Source organism: Buteo buteo, chromosome 16 (genome assembly GCF_964188355.1).
Source record: "Buteo buteo chromosome 16, bButBut1.hap1.1, whole genome shotgun sequence".
Taxonomy (NCBI): Eukaryota; Metazoa; Chordata; class Aves; order Accipitriformes; family Accipitridae; genus Buteo; species Buteo buteo.
In genome coordinates, this window is record NC_134186.1 from 9,917,434 (window position 1) to 9,938,369 (window position 20,936).

At 37.0% G+C, this 20,936-nt stretch overlaps 1 protein-coding gene across 10 annotated transcripts in view; it reads left to right on the plus strand.

Moving 5' to 3' along the window:
• CPT1A (carnitine palmitoyltransferase 1A) overlaps positions 1–20,936 on the plus strand; it is a 47,851-nt gene that overhangs the window by 15,841 nt on the left and 11,074 nt on the right. For 9 of the 10 annotated variants that reach the window (XM_075047775.1, XM_075047771.1, XM_075047779.1 and 6 more), the window contains 11 exons: positions 2,864–2,965; positions 3,675–3,812; positions 4,666–4,743; positions 5,408–5,515; positions 6,548–6,635; positions 10,830–11,025; positions 12,154–12,342; positions 13,383–13,488; positions 15,320–15,436; positions 16,302–16,466; positions 17,744–17,878. In XM_075047775.1, coding sequence (XP_074903876.1) covers positions 2,864–2,965; positions 3,675–3,812; positions 4,666–4,743; positions 5,408–5,515; positions 6,548–6,635; positions 10,830–11,025; positions 12,154–12,342; positions 13,383–13,488; positions 15,320–15,436; positions 16,302–16,466; positions 17,744–17,878 — 1,422 coding nt within the window. Of the gene's footprint in view, positions 1–2,863; positions 2,966–3,674; positions 3,813–4,665; positions 4,744–5,407; positions 5,516–6,547; positions 6,636–10,829; positions 11,026–12,153; positions 12,343–13,382; positions 13,489–15,319; positions 15,437–15,867; positions 15,918–16,301; positions 16,467–17,743; positions 17,879–20,936 lie in introns of those variants that run through there. The other variant, XM_075047781.1, reaches the window with a different exon arrangement.

Consider the following 20,936-nt stretch of genomic DNA (forward strand, 5'->3'; position numbering starts at 1 on the left):
TGAATGTCCTTTCCATTTGATTTATTGGAATGCCTCCAAAATGAGTTGGAGAAAAAGTATAAGGTAGGTAGCTTGTTATGCAGTTTTTACATAAGGGTAAGATGAGAGTGATCTGGTTCCTGTTGATCATTGTGGTGCTTTGGAAAAGGATCCTTAAAGGATGTGGTAGGTATAAAGTGAGTAAATCTACGTATAGGTGCTCTAAGAGATGAAGTGAGGTTTTGTTACTTGGACTGGGTTGTTTCAACTCACTTTTGCCAGTATTGTATAAATAACTTAAGTGCCCTACTATGATAAAATTAGACTCTGCAGCCTCAAAAATTAACTGATGTGTGTTAGACTAACAACATGTCATGATTTATTATGAAATATGTTCAAGAACAGGTATCCAGAATGGTACACTAAAATAGAATTTAATGTTCATCTGTTACAAATGAAATTTCTAATTGATAGTTTCTCCTGGAAGCGGTATCAGGAGCCTCATGACTCGAATTTGTACAGTACAGGCTCTGAACGGTAAGGTTTTCTGTCAATTGCTTGAAGCTGTAGCTGTCTGGGTTTTCAGCATGTCCTACCAAATAGATATTTTAAGACTGTTAATATTGCCTCATCAACCATAAACAGTATGAACTGTAATGCTACTTACCATGCTTTGTTGTGTATTGTATTTATAAAATTTTGTCTGTTATATATGTTGCATATGTATTTTGTTGTGTATTATATTTTGTTGTGTATTATATGTTTTAAAATACATTCTGACTATAGAGGTGTATGCCCAACAGTCTCATCTATACTTAATATGAAGCTCTATTTTAATACCTTATTCCTTCTTTAGGTAGTCCCAACAAAAGAGAAGACTGGTTTCCCTAGTAAAACAGTACTGACTACCTTAGCTTTCTAGATTTTTTTTAAATCTTTTAATATTGTGTAATTTTCTGGAGGGGTTTTCCTGTTGGGGTTGTTTTGGTGGGTTTTTTCCCCTTAGCTGTTTTTCATGCTGATTAGCAGCATGAAAAATGCTATTGTGAATATACTATCTTCTGTTCAAATAGTCGTGCCTATCAAAAACCTGAGCTCTGATTTCAGTCACAGTACAGTGATTTTCAGGCTGGTTGAAAGGTGGCACTTTTAATGAACATACTTCATCTTCTAAAGTCAAATTTCCTGTACCAAGATTAGGGGGAAAATCCAAGTAGTAGTTGCAGGTTTAAAAAATAAGTTAAAAATTAATAATAATCTGTGAACAGATGCAACACATGCTAGAATGAAATTATTTGCTGTGTCTACATATGAAATCAGATATAATTAAGTATGCATGTCTGTCAGATCACTTTAATGGTCTTAAACTGTTAAATTCTCTACTACAAGTTTACTGAAGAGATAAATACTGTTAAATGTGTTTGCTGTTTTTGTCAGTTGAGCAGGTACTCTCTGAAGATAATTTCAACCTTTCCTGGCTAAAGAGTTCTGGAATAAAATTGTTTCCAAGTATGGAATCAGATTTTCTTATGAAAAGCTGAGCTTTTTTTTCTCATCAGGCTTCAAATTTTTCTTGTCATGAAGCACAACTAGATTTCATTGGGCTGATCACTGTGGTGCATCCATGTACATCTGACAGCTCTCTGATACAGATCCATTTGCAGGGAGGTCTTTGTTGCTAGTAATTCTCTGCAATTCTTAATAGTTTTGTGCTGCCTGAAACAACCTCCTCTAGATGTGCTAACCAAGGAAATTGAGAGGGTGGAAAAACTACATTTTAACAAATAGTTTTGTCAGTTGGGGGAGGGATAGAAGGGAGAAGTTCTGGGAATTTAGTAGGGAAATGACATCTTCTGTTTTCTTCTGTCTTTAGTCTATTGGCCTATGTACAATATATGGTATAGTACATTGGACCAAGATTGGACTTTGACAATAAAGGTTCCGCTGGATTGTCGGTGTAATACTTGACCTTACTTTCATGCTGAAATAGGGTGATAATGTCAAAATTCTTTCATGTGTAGCCTAGAAATTGCATGGTCTAGACTTTCAGCCTAGTGCATGTCACAGCTGAGAAGTAGTTGTAGACAGAAATGCTGCTTCTGTCTTCAGTCTCTCACAGAAAACGGGAGATGCTGTGATATCTGAAGCTAAGATCGGAATTGTCATCTCTGGCTCTTTTGTTTTGTTGTTTTTTTGTAACACAAGCACTGAGTATAACACTGACATGCTTGCACAATTTGGTGTGTTCAAATCACGCAGTAGGCTAAGACAGACTCATGCTTGAAGAAACTCCCTGTAACATTAATACTATTATTGATGTTGAGCTATAACTTTGGAACATATTAAACCATGATTCCAAAGCGTAATTATTATTTTTAAAGGTGGCTATAGTTATCTAGGATCCTTAGCAGAGTGATGGGCTTGATAGTGATTCCTGTTTTGAAGCACAATATAAATATTTTTGTAGTATCTACTGTATAGTAAGAGATCAACTGGTAGACTTGCTTTTTAAATCTTTACAGAGGTAAACTTTTGAAGAAAAGAAATGCTAAGTAACTTTGTCTTTATTTTCTGTTGAGATCAAGGTGTACCTTTCATAAACTACAATATTGCCTAATGACTGGAAGATTGTCTGGGAAGTCAGGAATGACTATGAACGTCTTTCTCTTCCACTGACATGTTGTTTAACCTTTAGGAAATTAGTTTATATCAGTGCCTTTTCGATTTGTGGAACAGTGGTAAATAGGATATTTTGCTAAATTTAGTACAGTATAATTTACCAGTAAAAAGAACTATGAGTTACATTACACTGTATTACTCTGCCATTTTTCTTTTGTTGAACCTAATAATTTGAGGTGTGTATTTTGTTTTTGTTTTTCTTCAGGCACTTGTAAAACTCTTCTCAGGACGTAAACCCATGTTATACAGTTTCCAGACATCTTTACCACGTTTGCCAGTTCCAGCTGTTAAAGACACAGTCAATAGGGTGTGTACATTCATTAATTCATTTTCTTCAGTGACACTAAATCCATATTTAGGTGCCCTTGTGGGTTTTTTGCCATGTCCTATAAAAGTATTGCGTGGTGGTATTAATATGGCGTAATGGATTAAAACCTCTGCATAGAAATTAAAATAAAGGCAATGGCAAACCACTGAAACTGGTGACAATTTGAAGCTGGCATAATTCATATTGGATGATATAATGTCTATTGATGTAAGACTATGCAACAAAGTGTGATTTCCAGGGCTTTTGAAACATACCGGGTTTTTTATCTTTCACAGCTTGAACATATAAATGTGTGTTTTATGACACAAAGCCTTATAGCAAAGTGTGCAAGTAGGACAGTATGTCACAGAAACTGAAAGCTTGGTTTTTAGAGATGAAAAAAATCTCTCTGCCTGATACTGAAGAAACAGTATGTCTTCCCCTTTTGAGTGGAAAATGTGTCTTTAGAAAAGTAACCTCTTCCACTTCTGATTTGCTGACAAATGTCTGGAAAAAGATCTCATTTTTGTAGTTTGCAGGCAGATGTTTAGAAGAGTGTATACTCTTATTTTAACAACATAATATTTGCAACCTTATGAATTGAGTTTGGATAATCTTTGTTTACTGTTCAAATGCTTTGTGTAGGAATGGCAAGAAGCTACGTATTATTAGTTACAATACTGATGCTGATTCTTTTCCTGTATTCTAGTATCTGGAATCAGTCCGGCCACTTATGGATGATGAAGAGTTCAGAAGAATGGAGGGTCTTGCCAAAGATTTTGCATTTAATTTGGGACCAAGGCTTCAATGGTATTTGAAACTAAAATCCTGGTGGGCCACAAACTATGTGAGTAGATAAATAGGAGGCTCAATTATGCAAATGACATAATTTAATTTGTTCCCTGTTGCCTTTTTTTGGCTTAACTTTCATTCTTTCTTAAATGTAAAAGGCAGCAATTGCAACTGCCTAATATTTTTGTAAAGTGCATTGGAGACCTCCTGATTTGCACAGAAATAATTTGTGTGATTTGGTAAACAGTGTGGTGAATGGAACTTGAAAGAATGAATCCTTATTTTATGTTTGTTATTCTGGAGCAGGTGATTTAGCTTTTGCTGTTGTGATTGCTTTTGAGGTCTGTTTATCTACTTCTTAAACTTGATAACTGAATAATGGGCCTGGCTACCCAGATAGTTTAGAAGAGTGATTTAGGGCAATTTTTTTATAGAGAGCAGCTAAAGCATATGGAAGAGAAATAAAGAATTGTAACAATAGGTTTGGGGTTTTTTATCAAAAGGAAAACCCAAACCCCAACATCATAGTGAGAACTGTAATATAATTCCTTCCTGATACATTATCTAACATCTAGCTGTACCCGGTAGCCTAAGCTGTCCTGGCAAAGGCTGCAAAATGTTTAGGAGATCTGATACATCTTAAATATCATCTGAAGATCATGACTTCTTCAGAAGCTTATCAGAGAGCTACATTTGAATTTAATTTCATTCTCTTGCCCCTTTTTTGCTGTTTTCCCTAAAGTTTAATGCAAATTAGGTATTCTATGTTTGTCTTTTTTAAGTAGGGAGGCAAGCTAGCAGTTTCCTTCCTGCTTCTCTATGGAATGTTGTGTTGTGGAATCCTTAACATAGAAGACAAACTGTGGAAATTATGAGATTTTACTGCTTTATTTTTCTTCCTGCTATAGGTTAGTGATTGGTGGGAAGAATATATCTACCTTAGAGGACGTGGACCGATTATGGTTAATAGTAACTATTTTGCAATGGTAGGTAAATACTATAAACACATGTGTCAAAGCAGCACTGTGAAATTTCTGCAAGGTATCTTATTTCATGATAACTTTCTGTTTAGAAATCCACTGAGTATGTGACCTTTGTTTTTCTTTCTTCTAGTATGACCTGTAGCCAATGTCTTCAAGTTCAGTGCTATCTTAATAATAAACTTAGCACATCTGCCACTTGGGCAAACTTATGTAGTAATGTTTTATACAGTTTTGTGCTTACTGCAGCAAGTAATCTTTCAAAAGCTCCATGTAAAACTTCATGGGTAACACAGTTCAACAAGGCGTGTGCTCATATTCATAAACGTCTGTATGCGAATTAAAATTGTAAAAGACCCTACAATTAAAAGCAAAAAGAGGGAATATGGTAGCCTTGGATGCAAGTTTTAAGTGGCACTGTCTTTTCTACTAGGATGATTAACAGCTAACATGTATGTTTTAGGACTGATGATGTTTAAGGAGATTGTGACTTAAAGAAATTTAAGTTTCAAGTCATCAACTCACTGCACTGGTGCACTTACTATGTTTTAAAGCCATTTCTATATTGACCAGAAGAAGCTTTAAGAATGTGGATGAGAAGTACTATCAGTATTGTTTTTTTAAATGTAGTCTGGTAATCATTAACTTATGATTCTTATGTACTTTACAGGACTTCCTTTATTTATCTCCCACAACCCTGCAGGCAGCTAGAGCTGGTAATGTTATCCATGCCATCCTGCTCTATCGGAAAAAATTGGACAGACAAGAAATCAAGCCAGTATGTATATCAGTTTAAATGGCTTTTGATCTTTTTTCAGCACAGTTGGTAAGAAGTTGATCAGTTTTCAGAATGGGAGAGGAGAAGAATGTCTTATTGTCAGAACTACATGTAAGATGTAACTAAACTTTTGGTCCCAAACATCTTGGCTATCACCTGAATTGCACATGGGCAGAAATTACCAACTATGAAAAATATAGGATTCTGTCATGCCAACTAATAGCAGTATTTGAAATTGACATATGTGTTTGTCCAAAAGACAAATAGAGGTTTGTACTTGCACATGTTAAGTATTCCATATAACAGATGTTATTCATATGTGCTAGGCATGTAATGGTACTTTTGAGCCACTGAAGTCTGAAAAGTCTGTGGTATCATGTAGTGTGAGCACAAGGGGTGGTTGGGACAAAGGACTGAACCTTGAGGTCAAGAGCGGGCCAGTGGCAGCCTAAGTATAGATGATGATAAAATCCTGTGTTGCATTAATTTCTAGGTAGCAAAGATAGGTGAGGTAAATCCCATTCTGAATTTCTGTTCTGTCCAGTGGCTGTGTGTTGTAGCAAACAAATCTTGTGGAAACAATTAAGCAGTTTTGCTGAAGGTCATGGCAGGGATGTGATTAGTTGTATGTAACCACAAATCTAAGAAATGTGAAGTTTTGTTCCTGCACAGCCAGAAGTAGCTTTAAAAGAAGAAATTAAGGGGTAATGCATGCTGCATGCATAAGTTCTGCATCTGGACCAGTCGTTGAGAGAGCTTTTTGGACTTCAGATGCTAGCTAGCTTCAGTCATCCCTCCTGAAGGGTGAGCTTTTGGTAGGAGTGAAAAAAATACAGCTACTGGAATGTCCGTGGAGTCTTCCACATGTAGTTCAGGGAAAGACAATGAATGGGGTGGGGGTGTCACTGAGTTGATGTATTATAAATCTTAGTGTTCTACTGCCTGTCTTTAACCAGATCCTGTTTTTTCTTTCCTTTTTAATTTGCTAATTGTGTATGCAAAAATACATTTTAATGTACATTCACGGCACAGATTCTTCTGATGGGATCTACTGTTCCACTCTGCTCAGCTCAGTGGGAACGAATGTTTAATACCTCACGTATCCCAGGAGAGGAATCAGGTAAGCAGGGCCAGCAAAGGAGAAGAAACATCTAAATGGAATTTAGGTTTTGGGGTATTTTCTGCTAAAATCCTGTTTTTCCAGGTAAGGATCTGACAGACACAAGGACACATCAATACTGTGTTCCAATACTTAGGAAGTAACGAATTGCTATAGAGTGCATAGATGTTTCTCCTTTAAGAGTGATTTTGAAACTTCTGCAGTGTTTTTTGTCTCTTCCTTTACTTAAATTTAAAACTAACTTCAAGAAACTGTTGTCTGCCCTGTGTTTTTAGTTTATAAATAACCTTTACTTTTCTGCTCTTTCAGTATCCTTTGATGTCCATGTTTTTATCTTTGTAGAAGTTGTGTTCTCTTATCTGAACCATTTTAAACTCTTTTGCTTGCTTGACTTTCCCTTTTTCCTTTCAGCTTATGATTCACAAGACCCCAATGTATTCTTCTCAATATGAACACATGTTCAACGCTAATTGTTTACCTGATTTAGAGGCAGGTACAGTCTTAGTCCTGTCAAGGTTTTCAATGCCACTGTTACCTTGACCTTTTGTATGCACTGTAAGACATCAGCTAAGTGAAATCACCTGTAATAAGGACTGTGTCCAAAACTTTCTCTGTAACACATTAAGAAAGTGTATACTCTGGGTTTTGTTAGTTCCTGCCCTGCCCAAACTCCCAGCAATGGTCTGGTTATCCTAAGCTATGAGTAACTAAGTCCTCACATTTTAATGTTGAGGAGCATACCTGTTGACTTACAGCAGGGCCATTTTTCACCTCAGTGTGTTCCTGCAACTTCTGCTTATTGTGGGAGACTAAGGATATGTTTACATGGTCACAAGCAATCATGTTAGCTCACTCAAAAAAAAAAAATAAAAAAAAAAAAAAAAAAAAAATTGTATCCGTAAGTGACAGTTCATATACAGTTTCTCACGGTCGGTGTACATATGCATGCATGCATTAACACTGTCTATAAACATAAAAGCATGTCACATTAGTCAATGGCAAACCTTCGATAAATTGTTTATTGTTGTATCTCAACATAAAAGTATCATATTTTTTTGATGGTCAATACATCATCAAAGATCTTGAGGCTGATTCTTTTCCATATGGTTTTATTTTTCTAAAGGTAACATATCCCTAAAGGTTCATCATGGGTTTTTCCCCAAGGTAGCCTCCAAAGATCTCCATCATCTTATCCTAAATTTTCCAGGCTAAAGCTGGTTTTTATGATCTTAATATTTAAGTGGCTTTTTTTTTTTCCCCTGAGTTTCATCACTGTAAAAGGAGGCAGGTTGCATCTAGAATACTGACGTTGTCAACAGGTGGAAGAAAACATTGTTACTAATTTTCTTATTCTTTGAGAAACAAACTAATAATTTCACAGCAGATTTAAGTGGAGATTTCTGTTATTGTGCTTTCTACAAAAGCTTGAGCTATATCTATGTTTCTCTGATATGGTTATATGCTGAAGAGCTTCTCGGAACTGAGTTCACATGTTTATCCAACACTGCATCATTGTGGCAGCATCAGAATGAAATGCAGCATTTGGCAGATCTATCCTGACAGTCATGATTAGTGCAGAGGACAATCACTAGGAGCTTGGAATGCAAGCAGCTATTAGTTAGTCACCTCTGTTGGGAATGTACGTATGGGCTGTGACTTGAAGATAGGATCTATTTTTTAACTTTCTTTGAGATCTGTAACTCACTCTTATGTTTCAAGCTGCCTTTGAGCATATTAGTCCCACTCAGCTACAGAATAAAAAACATAAAAGAGTTTCTAAAGAGACACAGGGATGTGCCCACTCTTTCCTGCTGGAGGTCTGACATTTGCTGCACTGTATGAAGTTGGATAAGGGGAAAGAAATGGCATTGGCTAGTGGATAAAGCAGTAGGTACATGTGTCAGATAAGGATTTTACTCTCAGTTCTGCTGCTGGCCTTTGGTAGATTATTGAGGATTATTTCCCAGCTATGCCTCAGCTTCCTTTATCTGCAAAATGGAGAAAAACATACCCCTGATGTGATTACTCCCTGATCGTGAAGTAGTAGCTTAATTAAACTAGCAAGTTTTAAAAGCTCTGTTGGACTACTAGTGTATTAGCCATTGTTATTTAGAATACTTCAAGTACTGAAAGGGCTACCATTGCCCCTTCCCTGTCCTCAATAAAATAAAAGGTATGAACTGTTTGCATTTAGCTTTGGATTTGGTGTCCTCTTGGTCTGAAATGAGTCTTGCACAGAAGTGTAAAAGTGACCCATTCTAACTGTAACACCTGTTTGAAATACGTCCTGTATATTTTAATGATTCTCCTCAGTTTCTCCTGCTTAAAGTCTTTCAAGTAAAAGTACAGTCAGCATCATAAAATTACCTTATTTTCCTTCAAAGCACTTCACGTTTCCTCTTCTACTTTTTCAGTTTTTCATTGGTTTTATTTTCCTAAAAGAAAAACAACTTTTGTCATTCTGTATGTGGAGGATAAGTGAGTTATAAAGACAATTTTTCCAGATTCTCATTAGTAGCTTGATTTCTTGCCCCCTGATTTCAATTATATTTTAAGTATTTTATGTATGTTACAGTTCATAAAGGAGCAGCATATTTAAAAAAGAAAAAAAATTCTGTGGCATGTCTCATGTTAGTTGGTGGTAAAATCTTAACATTGTATCCTGTCACTTGAGCAATTGTTTAATTTTCATGTCTTTTAACAAAACACACTATGGAGTGAATCCCTTCTTTTAAGCGGGGAAGAGCCTTTATGTCTTTCCATTCCCCCCCCCCTTTTTTTTTTTTTCCTTAATAGGAAACCCATGCAGCATGTTACATGTATCTTCAGATGTACATAAATGACTACTTGGACTGGCAAGAAAAAGGAAGGGATTTTTTTTGTATTACAACAAATCTGTATTCCAGGTGCATAAATCTGTATTTAGGCCCATAAGTAAGGTGTCTGAAAGGTAATTGCCAGGGCTCAACAGCTCTTGTGAAGTCAGTTGTTGACTGTACTGGTGGCTAATGATCTCACTTTTGCTTTTTGTACTCGAGGTTGTCTTTTTTTTGTATGGGCACCTTATGTACATAAGACAGATAGTCAAGGTGTCCTGACTCAGGTTGGGATTATAGAAAAAGTTACCTCACTAGCTGATTGCTTTGCCTCTTCTTTTCCCCCTCTGTGGTGTTTCTCCTCAATTCACAATCCTTGTATTAATGTACTTGACAGCTGGATGGATGCATCTGCCAATCCTAGCACTTTTATCACAGGCATCCTATCTTTGGCAGAAATGCAAATTGGATAGCCAAAGGCATGATTAGCATAAAACTTCTGATTGGTAGATGGAGCATACCTACCAAAACTTTATGAATAGCTGAGAGCACCCAAAGTATAGAACTCTTTCTTGGTACAATGTTTCTTAGAATCATGGCTTTTAGGCTTAGCCCTCATTTTTGACATCACCTTTCTTCACCATCTCAATAATAGGTCTTTTCAGATTCACAGAAATATAACAGTTCTTTGGGGTAGTGAAGGAATTCAATTAACAGTTTCCATCAATTGAGGGCTTTTCCTGGCTGCTGTAGAAACCTTCATCTGTGGTTTGATGCAATGCCTTCATGACTAAGTTCAGCCATATAAATAATAAAGTGAGGAAAAAATCGTGGCCTAGGTTTCTGCCTCACTGACTTCCATAACACTACACTTTCTGGCCATAGATGGAGTATTCACTCTGCATCTGCCAAGATAAATGTGAACAAAAGCTTATGGTACTAAATTTTGGCTCTCTTGAGACTCTCCACAGATTGTACTGTGAGTTTTGTAGCACTTGTACTTTTAAATCATCTGCATTCCTTTGCTCAGACTCACCTAGCATGTTCTTTTGCTGACCGCTTAATCAGACTACACTACTAGTGCTCACTTTTCAGATACAGAAATACAGATTTAGTTGCTTAATATTGGCTTTCACTGTGGAAACTGGAGATGCTATATATGCAAATGATTATCAAATCTGAGTATTTGACTGTTTCATGCAGGAATCTTTGTGCTGAAATAACATGGGGAGTGGTTTATTCCACACTATTTATTACTTTGTTAAAATAAATAAACTGTGGCTAACCGGTAGTGCATGCAGTAGGTATTTGACATTATTTAGTGCATTAGTGTTTTGAGACTTCAGCTTTGTTTTCATGTAACTGATTGCAATTCTAGATACTCTCCAGCACGTGAAAGACAGCAAACACATTGTTGTGTATCATAAGGGACGTTACTTCAAAGTGTGGCTGTACCATGATGGTAGACTATTGAAACCCCGAGAAATTGAACAGCAGATGCAAAGAATTCTTGATGATGATTCAGAACCTCAGGCTGGCGAAGAGAAACTAGCAGCTCTTACTGCAGGAGATAGGTATGGTGGTTATTAATTTTTAAATTCATTTTAGTATTTAGAAATTATTGCATAACATACTAATAGAATACTGGCTTTGGAATTTTAAAATAGTCTGCAGTCAGTTATTATACTTCAGTCACTGATTTTGTATATTGCTAACATGTAACAGCTCTTCAGTCATTTATAGCCACATGGAGTTAAAAGTAATTTTGCAGTGGCAACCCTGTATACAGATTAGCTATAGTTAGCTGGAGAAGTTTGGTTTAATCATAGTTATCATAAGAGTGGTAATAGAAAGCTTTACAGATTTAATTACACATATTGAACTACTTGAATTTTATATTTACTGTGGGGCTCACTGGCATTTTAAAGAATATCTTAAAAATTAAGATTGTGAATTCAGTAACTTACTCTGTATTCATGACTTGCACCTACAAAATAAAGCAGTATGTACTCAGTTGGTTCTAAATGCAAGATCACTGAATTCAATTAAATTGTGACAAACTTAGTTCAATCTGTCTAGTAGTTTCTGGACAAGGGAGAGAAAGAGCTGTGGATTTTAATATACTTTCTTACTAGGAGTCTTTCCTTTTTCTCACTTTCTGCTTTAAAACAAACTGAAATATTTTTAAATTGGGAAAACCACATAAATTTATAAATAAACATGCAGCCATACAGAAATTACGTTGTTCAGGACTTCTTTAACTTCAGATCTGTTTCAGGTACTTACCATGGAACTTCTTATTGACAATTGTCCAGACTCTTAGATTTAGGTGTTACAACAATGGATATTAGTATCTGTTGATTGTTTTCATTATTACTACTGTTTTCTTCCATATATTAGATATTTTCTTTTGTTCAGGTATAAATGTAGATGATCTATGCTATACATATTGCATGCCACAGAAGTGTTGAATTTCTGAGGATTAAGCTTCACACGTGTGATGACATGTTGAATTGGTTCCTAGGACGGACTACATTATACATGTATTTTCAGAATTTTTCACTGCTGATATAGTTTAAATGCAATGCAAGTAGTTGCTTCAGATTTGATAGAAGTAGGAGGAATGTCTCATAGTAATCTTAAGGGTGATAAAACATTGACAAATTCACGTAATCTGGCTATAAACCAAATTCTTTTTGCAGAGTACCATGGGCTAAAGCTCGACAGGCTTATTTTAGCCGTGGAAAGAACAAACAGTCCTTAGATGCTGTTGAAAAAGCAGCATTTTTTGTGACATTGGATGACATCGAACAAGGGTACAGGAAAGAAGATCCAGTGAGGTCACTGGATGCATATGCAAAATCCTTAATACATGGCAGATGTTATGACAGGTACAGTATTGACTCTGTGGGAAATGCCTTCTCTTTTTTAGAATTTCACTATTCACCTGGCTAATACATATGAATTAGTGACTTATAAGCTGATAAATTTCATAGAATCATGGAATGGTTTGGGTTGGAATGAACCTTCAAAGGTCATCTAGTCTACCCCCCTTGCCATGGGCAGATACATCTTTCACTAGATCAGGTTGCTCGAAGCCCTGCCCAATGTTATTTTGAACACTTCCAATGATGGGGCATCCACAACTTCTCTGGGAAACCTGTTCAGTGTCTTACCACCCTCATCGTAAAAAAATTTTCTCCTTTATGACGAATCTAAATCTACCCTCTTTCAGTTTATAACCGTTGCCCCTTGTCCTGTCACTATGGGCTGTGCTAAAAAGTCTTTGTCAGTTTTTCTTATAAGCCCTCTTTACATATTGAAAAGCCACAAGAAGGTGTCCCAGAGCCTTCTCTTCTCTGGATGGAACAATGCCAACACTCAGCCTCTCTTCATGGGAGAGGTGTTCCAGCCCTATGACCATTTTCATGGCCCTCTCCTGGACCTGCTCTAACAGGTCCATGTCCGTCTCGTACTGGGAACCCCAGAGATGGGTGCAGTACTCCAGGTGGGGTCTCATGAGAGTGGAGTAGAGGGTGAGAATTGTCTCCCCTCGACCTGCCAGCCATGCTGCTGCTTATGCAGCCCAGGATGTGATTGGATTTCTGGGCTGCAAGCACACGTTGCCAGCTCATGTCAAACTTTTCATCCACCAGTACCTCAAGTCCTTCTCTGCAGGGCTGCTGAATCTATTCATCCCCCAGTCTGTTGATACTGGGTATTGCCCTGATACAGGTGCAGGACCTTGCGCTTGGCCTCGTCAAACTTCATGAGGTTCAAATTTATGTCTATTTATTTAAATAAAGTATTATTTAAAAAAAAAATCCAAGAACTACTGCATTTGAATGTGAATTTTCGAGAGATGAAGTTACAGTACAAAAATGGTTTTGAAAGGTATAAAACCATAAGGAAATCTTAATTTCTGTTGTAGGTGGTTTGATAAAACATTCACTCTTATAGTATTCAAAAATGGCAGAATGGGTCTGAATGCAGAGCACTCTTGGGCAGATGCTCCTATTGTTGGACACCTGTGGGAGGTAGGTGTTTAGTACAAAAAGTTAATGCAGCAGATAATGTGATATGGTCGGTGCAACAGTCCTGAAGATCAGCAATTACTTTTAATTCCTTGCATTCACGTTGTTGATGAGTGACTATGGGCCTATGTCTACAGCACCTGTAGAACTTAAAAGGAAAAAACCTTGCTTAAAAGAAAAGCTTGCTGTCCTTTAACTTAAAGGTCTTTTATTGCATTTTAATGAGCATAGATGTCTTCACAGAAAAGTGATACAGCTCCCCATCTAACTTGTTTATAATATTTTAAATCAATAGATTGTTGCCTTTTTGATAGGGCATTGTATTTTGCATATGTACATGCTCCTGAAGCACCTACTCTTTCTTGTGCTATAAAAATGCCAGACTTACTTTCAAAATTTAAAGAAATGGTACAGAGTTTAACTTTTCCTCTAAGGCACTGTTTGATGAGCTGCAGATTGATATGCTGTTTGAATTTTGTCTTGTATTTATTTGCAGTGAATGGAGTAAATGCCCTTTTTGTTAGGTCTGTTCATCATGAGCTTAGTTTATTACTTGAAATCCTATTTTATTTTTTTTATTTTTCTTTTTGAAGCTTAAACCCATAAACAGTTACATGACTCAATCAGTCAAAACTATTTAATAAACATTAGTCAATTCTGATTTTCATTATGTATGCAAATGGGTCTCAGGTCTGACTGGTGCCCCAATTAATTTCCTAATTTTATTATATGAATGTTCCCATGTGTGTAAGAACAAAAAATCCTCATTGTATTCCCTAACCAGGGAAGAAAGAAGGCCAAACTGATTTGAGATTGACTTGACAGTGCAGTTTAGCTCAATGGAAAAGAGTTACTTTGTTTTCTTTTAATGAATGATGTTATATGCTTTAGCTCATATTTCTGTACTTACTATTAGTTGGTTCATTTTCTACTAAGAATTAAGATGACTAAAATAAACTAAGTAGGATTTCATTTCCTAAAAAGTTATTTGTTGTTAGCTTTTTCATAGATTGTCTATTTTTAGAGTAGAATGGATTAAGCTTTATTTCGTAGTAGGCATGTTCTGACCACTAAGTGAGAAAATTAAATTAAAAGAAGAGATTTAAAATATATGTGCCAAACATGGAATAGATTTTTGTCAAGCTTTTTCTTTCCATATTGACCAGATTCAAATCCATTGATAATTGTCTAGTGGGTTTTGGTTTGGTTTGGGGTTTTTTTGGTTAGTGTTTGTTTGTTTACATTGAGGACGTTGTTTGAAATCTTGTAAAACAGACCCTTTTTTGTCTGTTGTTCAGGTTGTATTGTTCATCTTGGAAACATTCTACTTCCCTACCCAAGAGCTCTAGTGCACATATAAAATAAGCTGCAATTTTGAGTGGGATGCAAATCTTAAAAATGATTAAAATCTTGTAGGGATATGCACTTACTCTGAAAAAAACTGTTTCTTGATGAACAAGTTTTGACAGAATACTCTAGAATCTAAATTTAACAAAGGTTGTGAAATCCAAGACTAAGACTGACTTTTTTTTTTTACTACTAGTAAGTTTGAGGTGGGTTTTTAATTGAAACATTTTGATGGATTCAGTAGCATCTAGCACAGTGTACCAGTGTAACTGAACAGGTGTTTGTGCATATCTGGTATTCTTCCCACTCAGAACACAGATAAAAATGCCTTAAAATAAGAGGTAAAACAGAGACCTTCACTTGCAGCTGTTTTGAGTATTTGGAAATGGATTGTATATTGTATTTCACCATGTGCTGAAAATGGGTTATATTGATTTCACAATGAAATCCTAATGTTGCAATTCTGAAGAAGTATTGTTCTTTGCAGAATGTAATGGCAACTGAGTATCTTGAACTGGGCTATTCAGAAGATGGGCATTGCAAAGGAGATACCAATCAAAATATTCCTATTCCTACCAAACTACAGTGGGAAATTCCAGAAGAAGTAAGTACAGAATAGCTAGTGGTTTGATGAAGAAGCTCCTCTTTTCCTGAGTAATGAAATAATTCAAGTAATTACTGATAAACCCTGTAAGTCAGCTTTAAATTCCTTTTGAGTCCTGTAAGATGTGTATTTCATGTGTGGACACTACTCAGTTTGCTTAAAAAGATATCAGAGGTTTTTAACATCTCTCTTTAAAAATTCTGGCCAGGAAATGCCAACTTTTTACTAGAAACTTTCTTGGTTGGCAACATGTCAAAAATAAGTGGCCACCTATTTTAAATAGTAACTGTATTAAAATGAGGTTTAAGTTGCTGAGATTTCATTACTATTGTCACAACAATGTAATAGTTTCTTGAGATTAGCTATCTTTTTTCTGTCCAAAATTCTGTGTACATGTCTAATAAGGTTTGATTCTTTTTTTTTTGCCTGAGTTCAAGACAAACTGCCACCACCTGTTTGGATTTTAATTTTGAATAAAAAGGTAATGACTGGTGATATGTTTAATTAAGCATGTATGGTAGATTGGAAGCCACACAACTATTGCCATTCTGTCTCTGTGGGTCATTCTTTTATGTTCTAGTGATCTGAACAGTCTTAATGCTGATGTTTTTTAAAGTGTAATTTTTGGACTTCAGATGTGTATTGACTTAAAACTGACTTATTAGCTGTTTGAATTTTAACTTTGCCAGAAAGATAGCTTCTCCCCTTTCTCTAAAGTTAGATTATTTAGATAATGGTGTTCCTGGCATGCATAAAAGCAGCATTTCTTACTTATCAATTAAAAATGCTTACACTTTTTCAGCAGTTCTCTCAAATGCATGTATATGCATGTATGTGCATTTATTTATTTATTCATTTATTTTAGTGTCAAGAAGTGATTGAGAGGTCTCTGAGCACTGCCGTAGCTCTGGCAGATGATGTGGACTTCAATTCATTTTTCTTTGATGCTTTTGGGAAGGGACTAATAAAGAAAGCAAAAACCAGCCCTGATGCCTTCGTGCAACTTGCCCTGCAGCTTGCTCACTATCGGGTAAGAACAGACTTTCTGACTCACAGAATCTCATTAAATAGGGTGTAGCATGTTTGTGATTAAAACATGTGACTGTGTGAAGTACTTTAGAGTAATCTTGCACTGCTTATGTAAGGTTATTAAAGACATTCAATGGACACTGGTACAAACCCTAAACAGATTACTAGCTCGAAATTAATAGTCCAAAGGTTGGCACATTGACACTCGTGCAGATTTTTCTCTTCTGCTTAGTTGGTCTATCCCTAGGCGTTTTGGACTTGAAAGAAGTGGATATAAAACTTCTAGTAGCTGTATTTATAATCTAAACAATGTTGTTATCTAAGCAATATTAAACTTATCTTTTAGTTTGGAGTCACCCTTAATTCAGTAGTCATGAACACTCCCTAACAGAATTAACAGAAATGCCTGCCTATGTTTTCTTCTTCACCTTTTTTATGACGTGCTTTCAGAAAACACCAGTGTAGCAACATGCATGTTTTTCATTTTGCTTTCTAGTTGTTACTGTTGAGGTACTGTTCTACTTTTTTTTTTTTCTTCTTTTAAAGTAATACCAAATGGTTTTGCAAAGCATCCAGATTTCCTGGCTACTATCACCACTTACAGTCTTTCTTACCTTTGGTTAGGGTAGTTACACGGCAAATAGTTTGATTACCCATCCTCTTAATCTAAAACTGAACAGTCTGTCACTATCTCTTCTGATGTATATTTTAGACAGGTCTAGTTCCTAACGTGTTAGATAAACTTCTATCATTTGGCAACTTCTAATCTGTAGATTGTGCACATCTACAGGAAATATGGAAGCCACACTTCCTGGATTTTGCAGACACTTGTCAGTTCTCACATTCTTGAAATTCCCCATACTGGCATGCATCTCCATGCTATTAAACTTTTAACTGAAAATACTTTTAAGGATGTTACAGTTTGCTTGATTACTTACTACATCTGTGTTAATTAGGAAGGCACTGAACTTTCAAATAGTTTTTTGATAGCCTTTAAATCAACTTCTGTTATAAACTGAAGACGACTGAATATAAAACACAGAGGGTAGTCCTTCCTAGTTTGGTTGTTCTATTAGCTTTTATCAAATCCTACTGCTAATCTTCTTTTTTTCCTTTATTATCTTTAGGTAAGACTGCTAATGGTGGGCTACTAAAAAATTAATGTTGAGTTTAATTTCTGGAGTGATTCATATCCTGTGTGCTTACCTTGAACTGTTGATTAAGAAAGAGGGCCTAAGTCTGGCTAAAACTTTAAGTTCTTATTTTTCCCTTTTCAAGGACATGGGAAAGTTTTCTTTAACATATGAAGCTTCTATGACACGCTTGTTCAGAGAAGGCAGGACTGAAACTGTTCGTTCGTGTACTGTTGAATCATGCAATTTTGTTCGAACCATGGAAGACCTAACTGAAAGTGTAAGTTCATGATGTTGTTGCCTTATACAATCCATAAAGCACATGAGTTATCACTAGATATCCATATAAGTTCCCAAATAGTTTTTAAACACTTAGAGTGATGCCTTTGTTTTTTAGGAAGGAAGTGCAGCATAAGGTAATAGTCCACATTTTCTATCAATATGGCAGATATTCAAAGCTGTACTGAAAGAGAATGGCAGTAACATAGCCAAATATGCCATTTCTTACAGTTCCTGAACTCCAGAAAACTGAGATGACTTGTGAAATTTTTGTGACTTGTAACTCAAACATAGGTTTGTAAAACAAGTAATCTCATATCAATTAGGCTTTCCTTTCTGATAGGGAAGCAAGTATTATTCACAGGAAATAAGTAGTTCCTCTTACATGTTGATTTCAGTGGGCTTTTTAATCTTTCTTGTGATGTTCTGATTAGCAAACAAAGCAAACATGGTCTAGGGGAAAACTTCTTGGTTTGGAAAACTTGGACAATACTGGTTAAAATGTTTGCTATCAAAATGGAAGGGTGGAGGACGGTCATCTTGAGGGCTGTCTGTTCTTTAATCCACTGCTAGTCACAGTTTTCACAGATACAGTTGATGAAATAGAATCATAGAATCATTTAAGTTGGAAAAGACCTTCAAGATCATTGAGTCCAACCATCAACCATGCCCACTAAACCATGTCCTGAAGTGCCTTGTCTAAGTGCTTTTTTAATATCTCCAGGGATGGTGACTCAACCCCTTCCCTGGGCAGCCTATTCCAATGTGTGACAACCCTTTCAGTAAAGAAATTTTTCCTAATATGTAAACCTCCCCTGCTGCAACTTGAGGCCATTTCCTCTCGTCCTATCACCAGCCACCTGACAGAAGAGACCAGCACCCACCTCACTACAACCTCCTTTCAGGTAGTTGTAGAGAGCGATAAGGTCTCCCCTCAGTCTCCTTTTCCTCCAGACTAAACAACCCCAGTTCCCTCAGCCATTCCTCCTAAGACTTGTGCTCCAGGCCCCTCACCAACTTGGTTGCCCTTCTCTGGACATGCTTCAGCACCTCAATGTCTTTCCTGTAGTGAGGGGCCCCAAACTGAACATAGTACTCAAGATGCAGCCTAACCAGTGCTGAGTACAGGGGAACAATCACATCCCTGCTGCTGCTGGCGACACTATTTCTGATACAGGCCAGGATACCATTGGTCATCTTGGCCACCTGGGCACACTGCTGGCTCATAGTCAGCCGGCTGTCAGCCAGCACCCCCAGGTCTTTTTCTGCCAGGCAGCTTTCCAGCCACTCTTCCCCAAGCCTGTAGCGCTGCATGGGGTTGCTCTGACCGAAGTGCAGGACCCAGCACTTGGCCTTGTTGAACCTCATACAATTGGCCTCGGCCTATCAATCCAGCCTGTCCAGATCCCTCTGTAGAGCCTTCCTACCCTCCACCAGATCAACCCTCCCTCCCAACTTGGTGTCATCTGCAAACTTACTGAGGGTGCACTCGATCCCCTCATCCAGATCGCTGTTAACGATATTAAACAGAACTGGTCCCAATACTGAGCCCTGGGGAACACCACTGTGACCCACTGCCAACTGGATTTAACTCCATTCACCACACCCTTTGGGCTCATCCATCCAGCCGGTTTTTTACCCAGGGCAGAGTACACTTACCTAAGCCATGAGCTCCCAGCTTCTCAAGGAGTATGCGGTGAGAAACAGTGTCAAAGGCCTTACTGAAGTCCAGGTAGACAATAAATCATTATATTTGCAGGTTTTGCTAAGCTGAAGGGGATTTTCAGTTCTTCAGTGTCAATAAAAATTTGACCAGAAAAAGAGGATTTTGTTAAATAGGAATGTACTCAAGGTATTGCATCCAGGCCTGAGTAACAGCTGCATGGGTAGAAATTCTAATGAAAAAGACCTAGGATTGTAATAATCAGTAACTGAATACTAACATAACACATTAGGTGCTATGCCATTGGGAAAAATGGAGCCCTCAGTTAGTCTTGCCCTTTATTTGTAGTAGTCTTTTGTCTCTGCACTTTTTTTCTAGTACAGCATTAGCTGGGGTGGTGTGTCCAGTTTTGGACACTACACTTGATGTATGGATGGATTGGAGACAGTCTAAAGGAGAGCAAGAAAGATGGTTAGAAACCTCTGAAGATGATCTGTGAGAAGAGTTTGAACTTAATTATTCTTGCCTAGTCTAAAGAAGAGAGAACACTGTGGAAGAGGTGGGGAGCCAGGTTGTGCTCAAGATGATAAAAAGGCTTATGCAGAGATGATAGGAACAATCTGTTCTCTGTCCCATTAAGTAATGGACTTAAATTTCAGAAAGAAACACATTAGGGAAACATTTTCTGCTGGTAAGGATAATGAGTAAGGAGGGAAATAGTGAGAAGCCTGAAACATTACCTGGGGAGGTTGTGTGTTCACTTTGAAAAATCTTTAAAAGTAAGTTACATAATGGTCCTTCAGGACAGAGTTTTAGTTGATCATATCTTAGGGCAGAGAAGTCTAAGCAGATGAGCAGATTAGCTTTCTTTAGAAAGAAAGAACCCCATGATTCTATGAATAAATGTTGCCGCAAGAAAAGAGTTGCGCAGAGAAAGAGAAACTTTCTTCTCCCTCCTCTTTCTGGAAGTTCTATGTAGATAAAATCCCCCTGGATTTATCAATATGCTGTGCTGGGAGCTGTAATCAGACCAGTGCAAGTCTGGAAATCCAGCCATGTCAACATGTCATACATAACTGTATGGCACAGCTGCTGTACAACTACCCTGTGTATAGAAAGTAATTTTGACATAATCCTAATGTCAGAATTAATTGCTATTACATCTCTGCAGTTAACATCTGCATTTTTGTTAAAGGCATAAGGTAGCCCTATACATGGCAAGATCATATATATAGCAGACTTCGTTCTGCTCACTTCTTTATTTTTCCAATGGTTACTACAAACGTGTTTCTTTTTCAGACTTGTTGATTCATTACTGCCCTTCACCTGGAATGATCAGCCACAGAGCACAGGAACCCTGCCTTCATAATGCAATTTTTAGTTTTTATGTGTTATG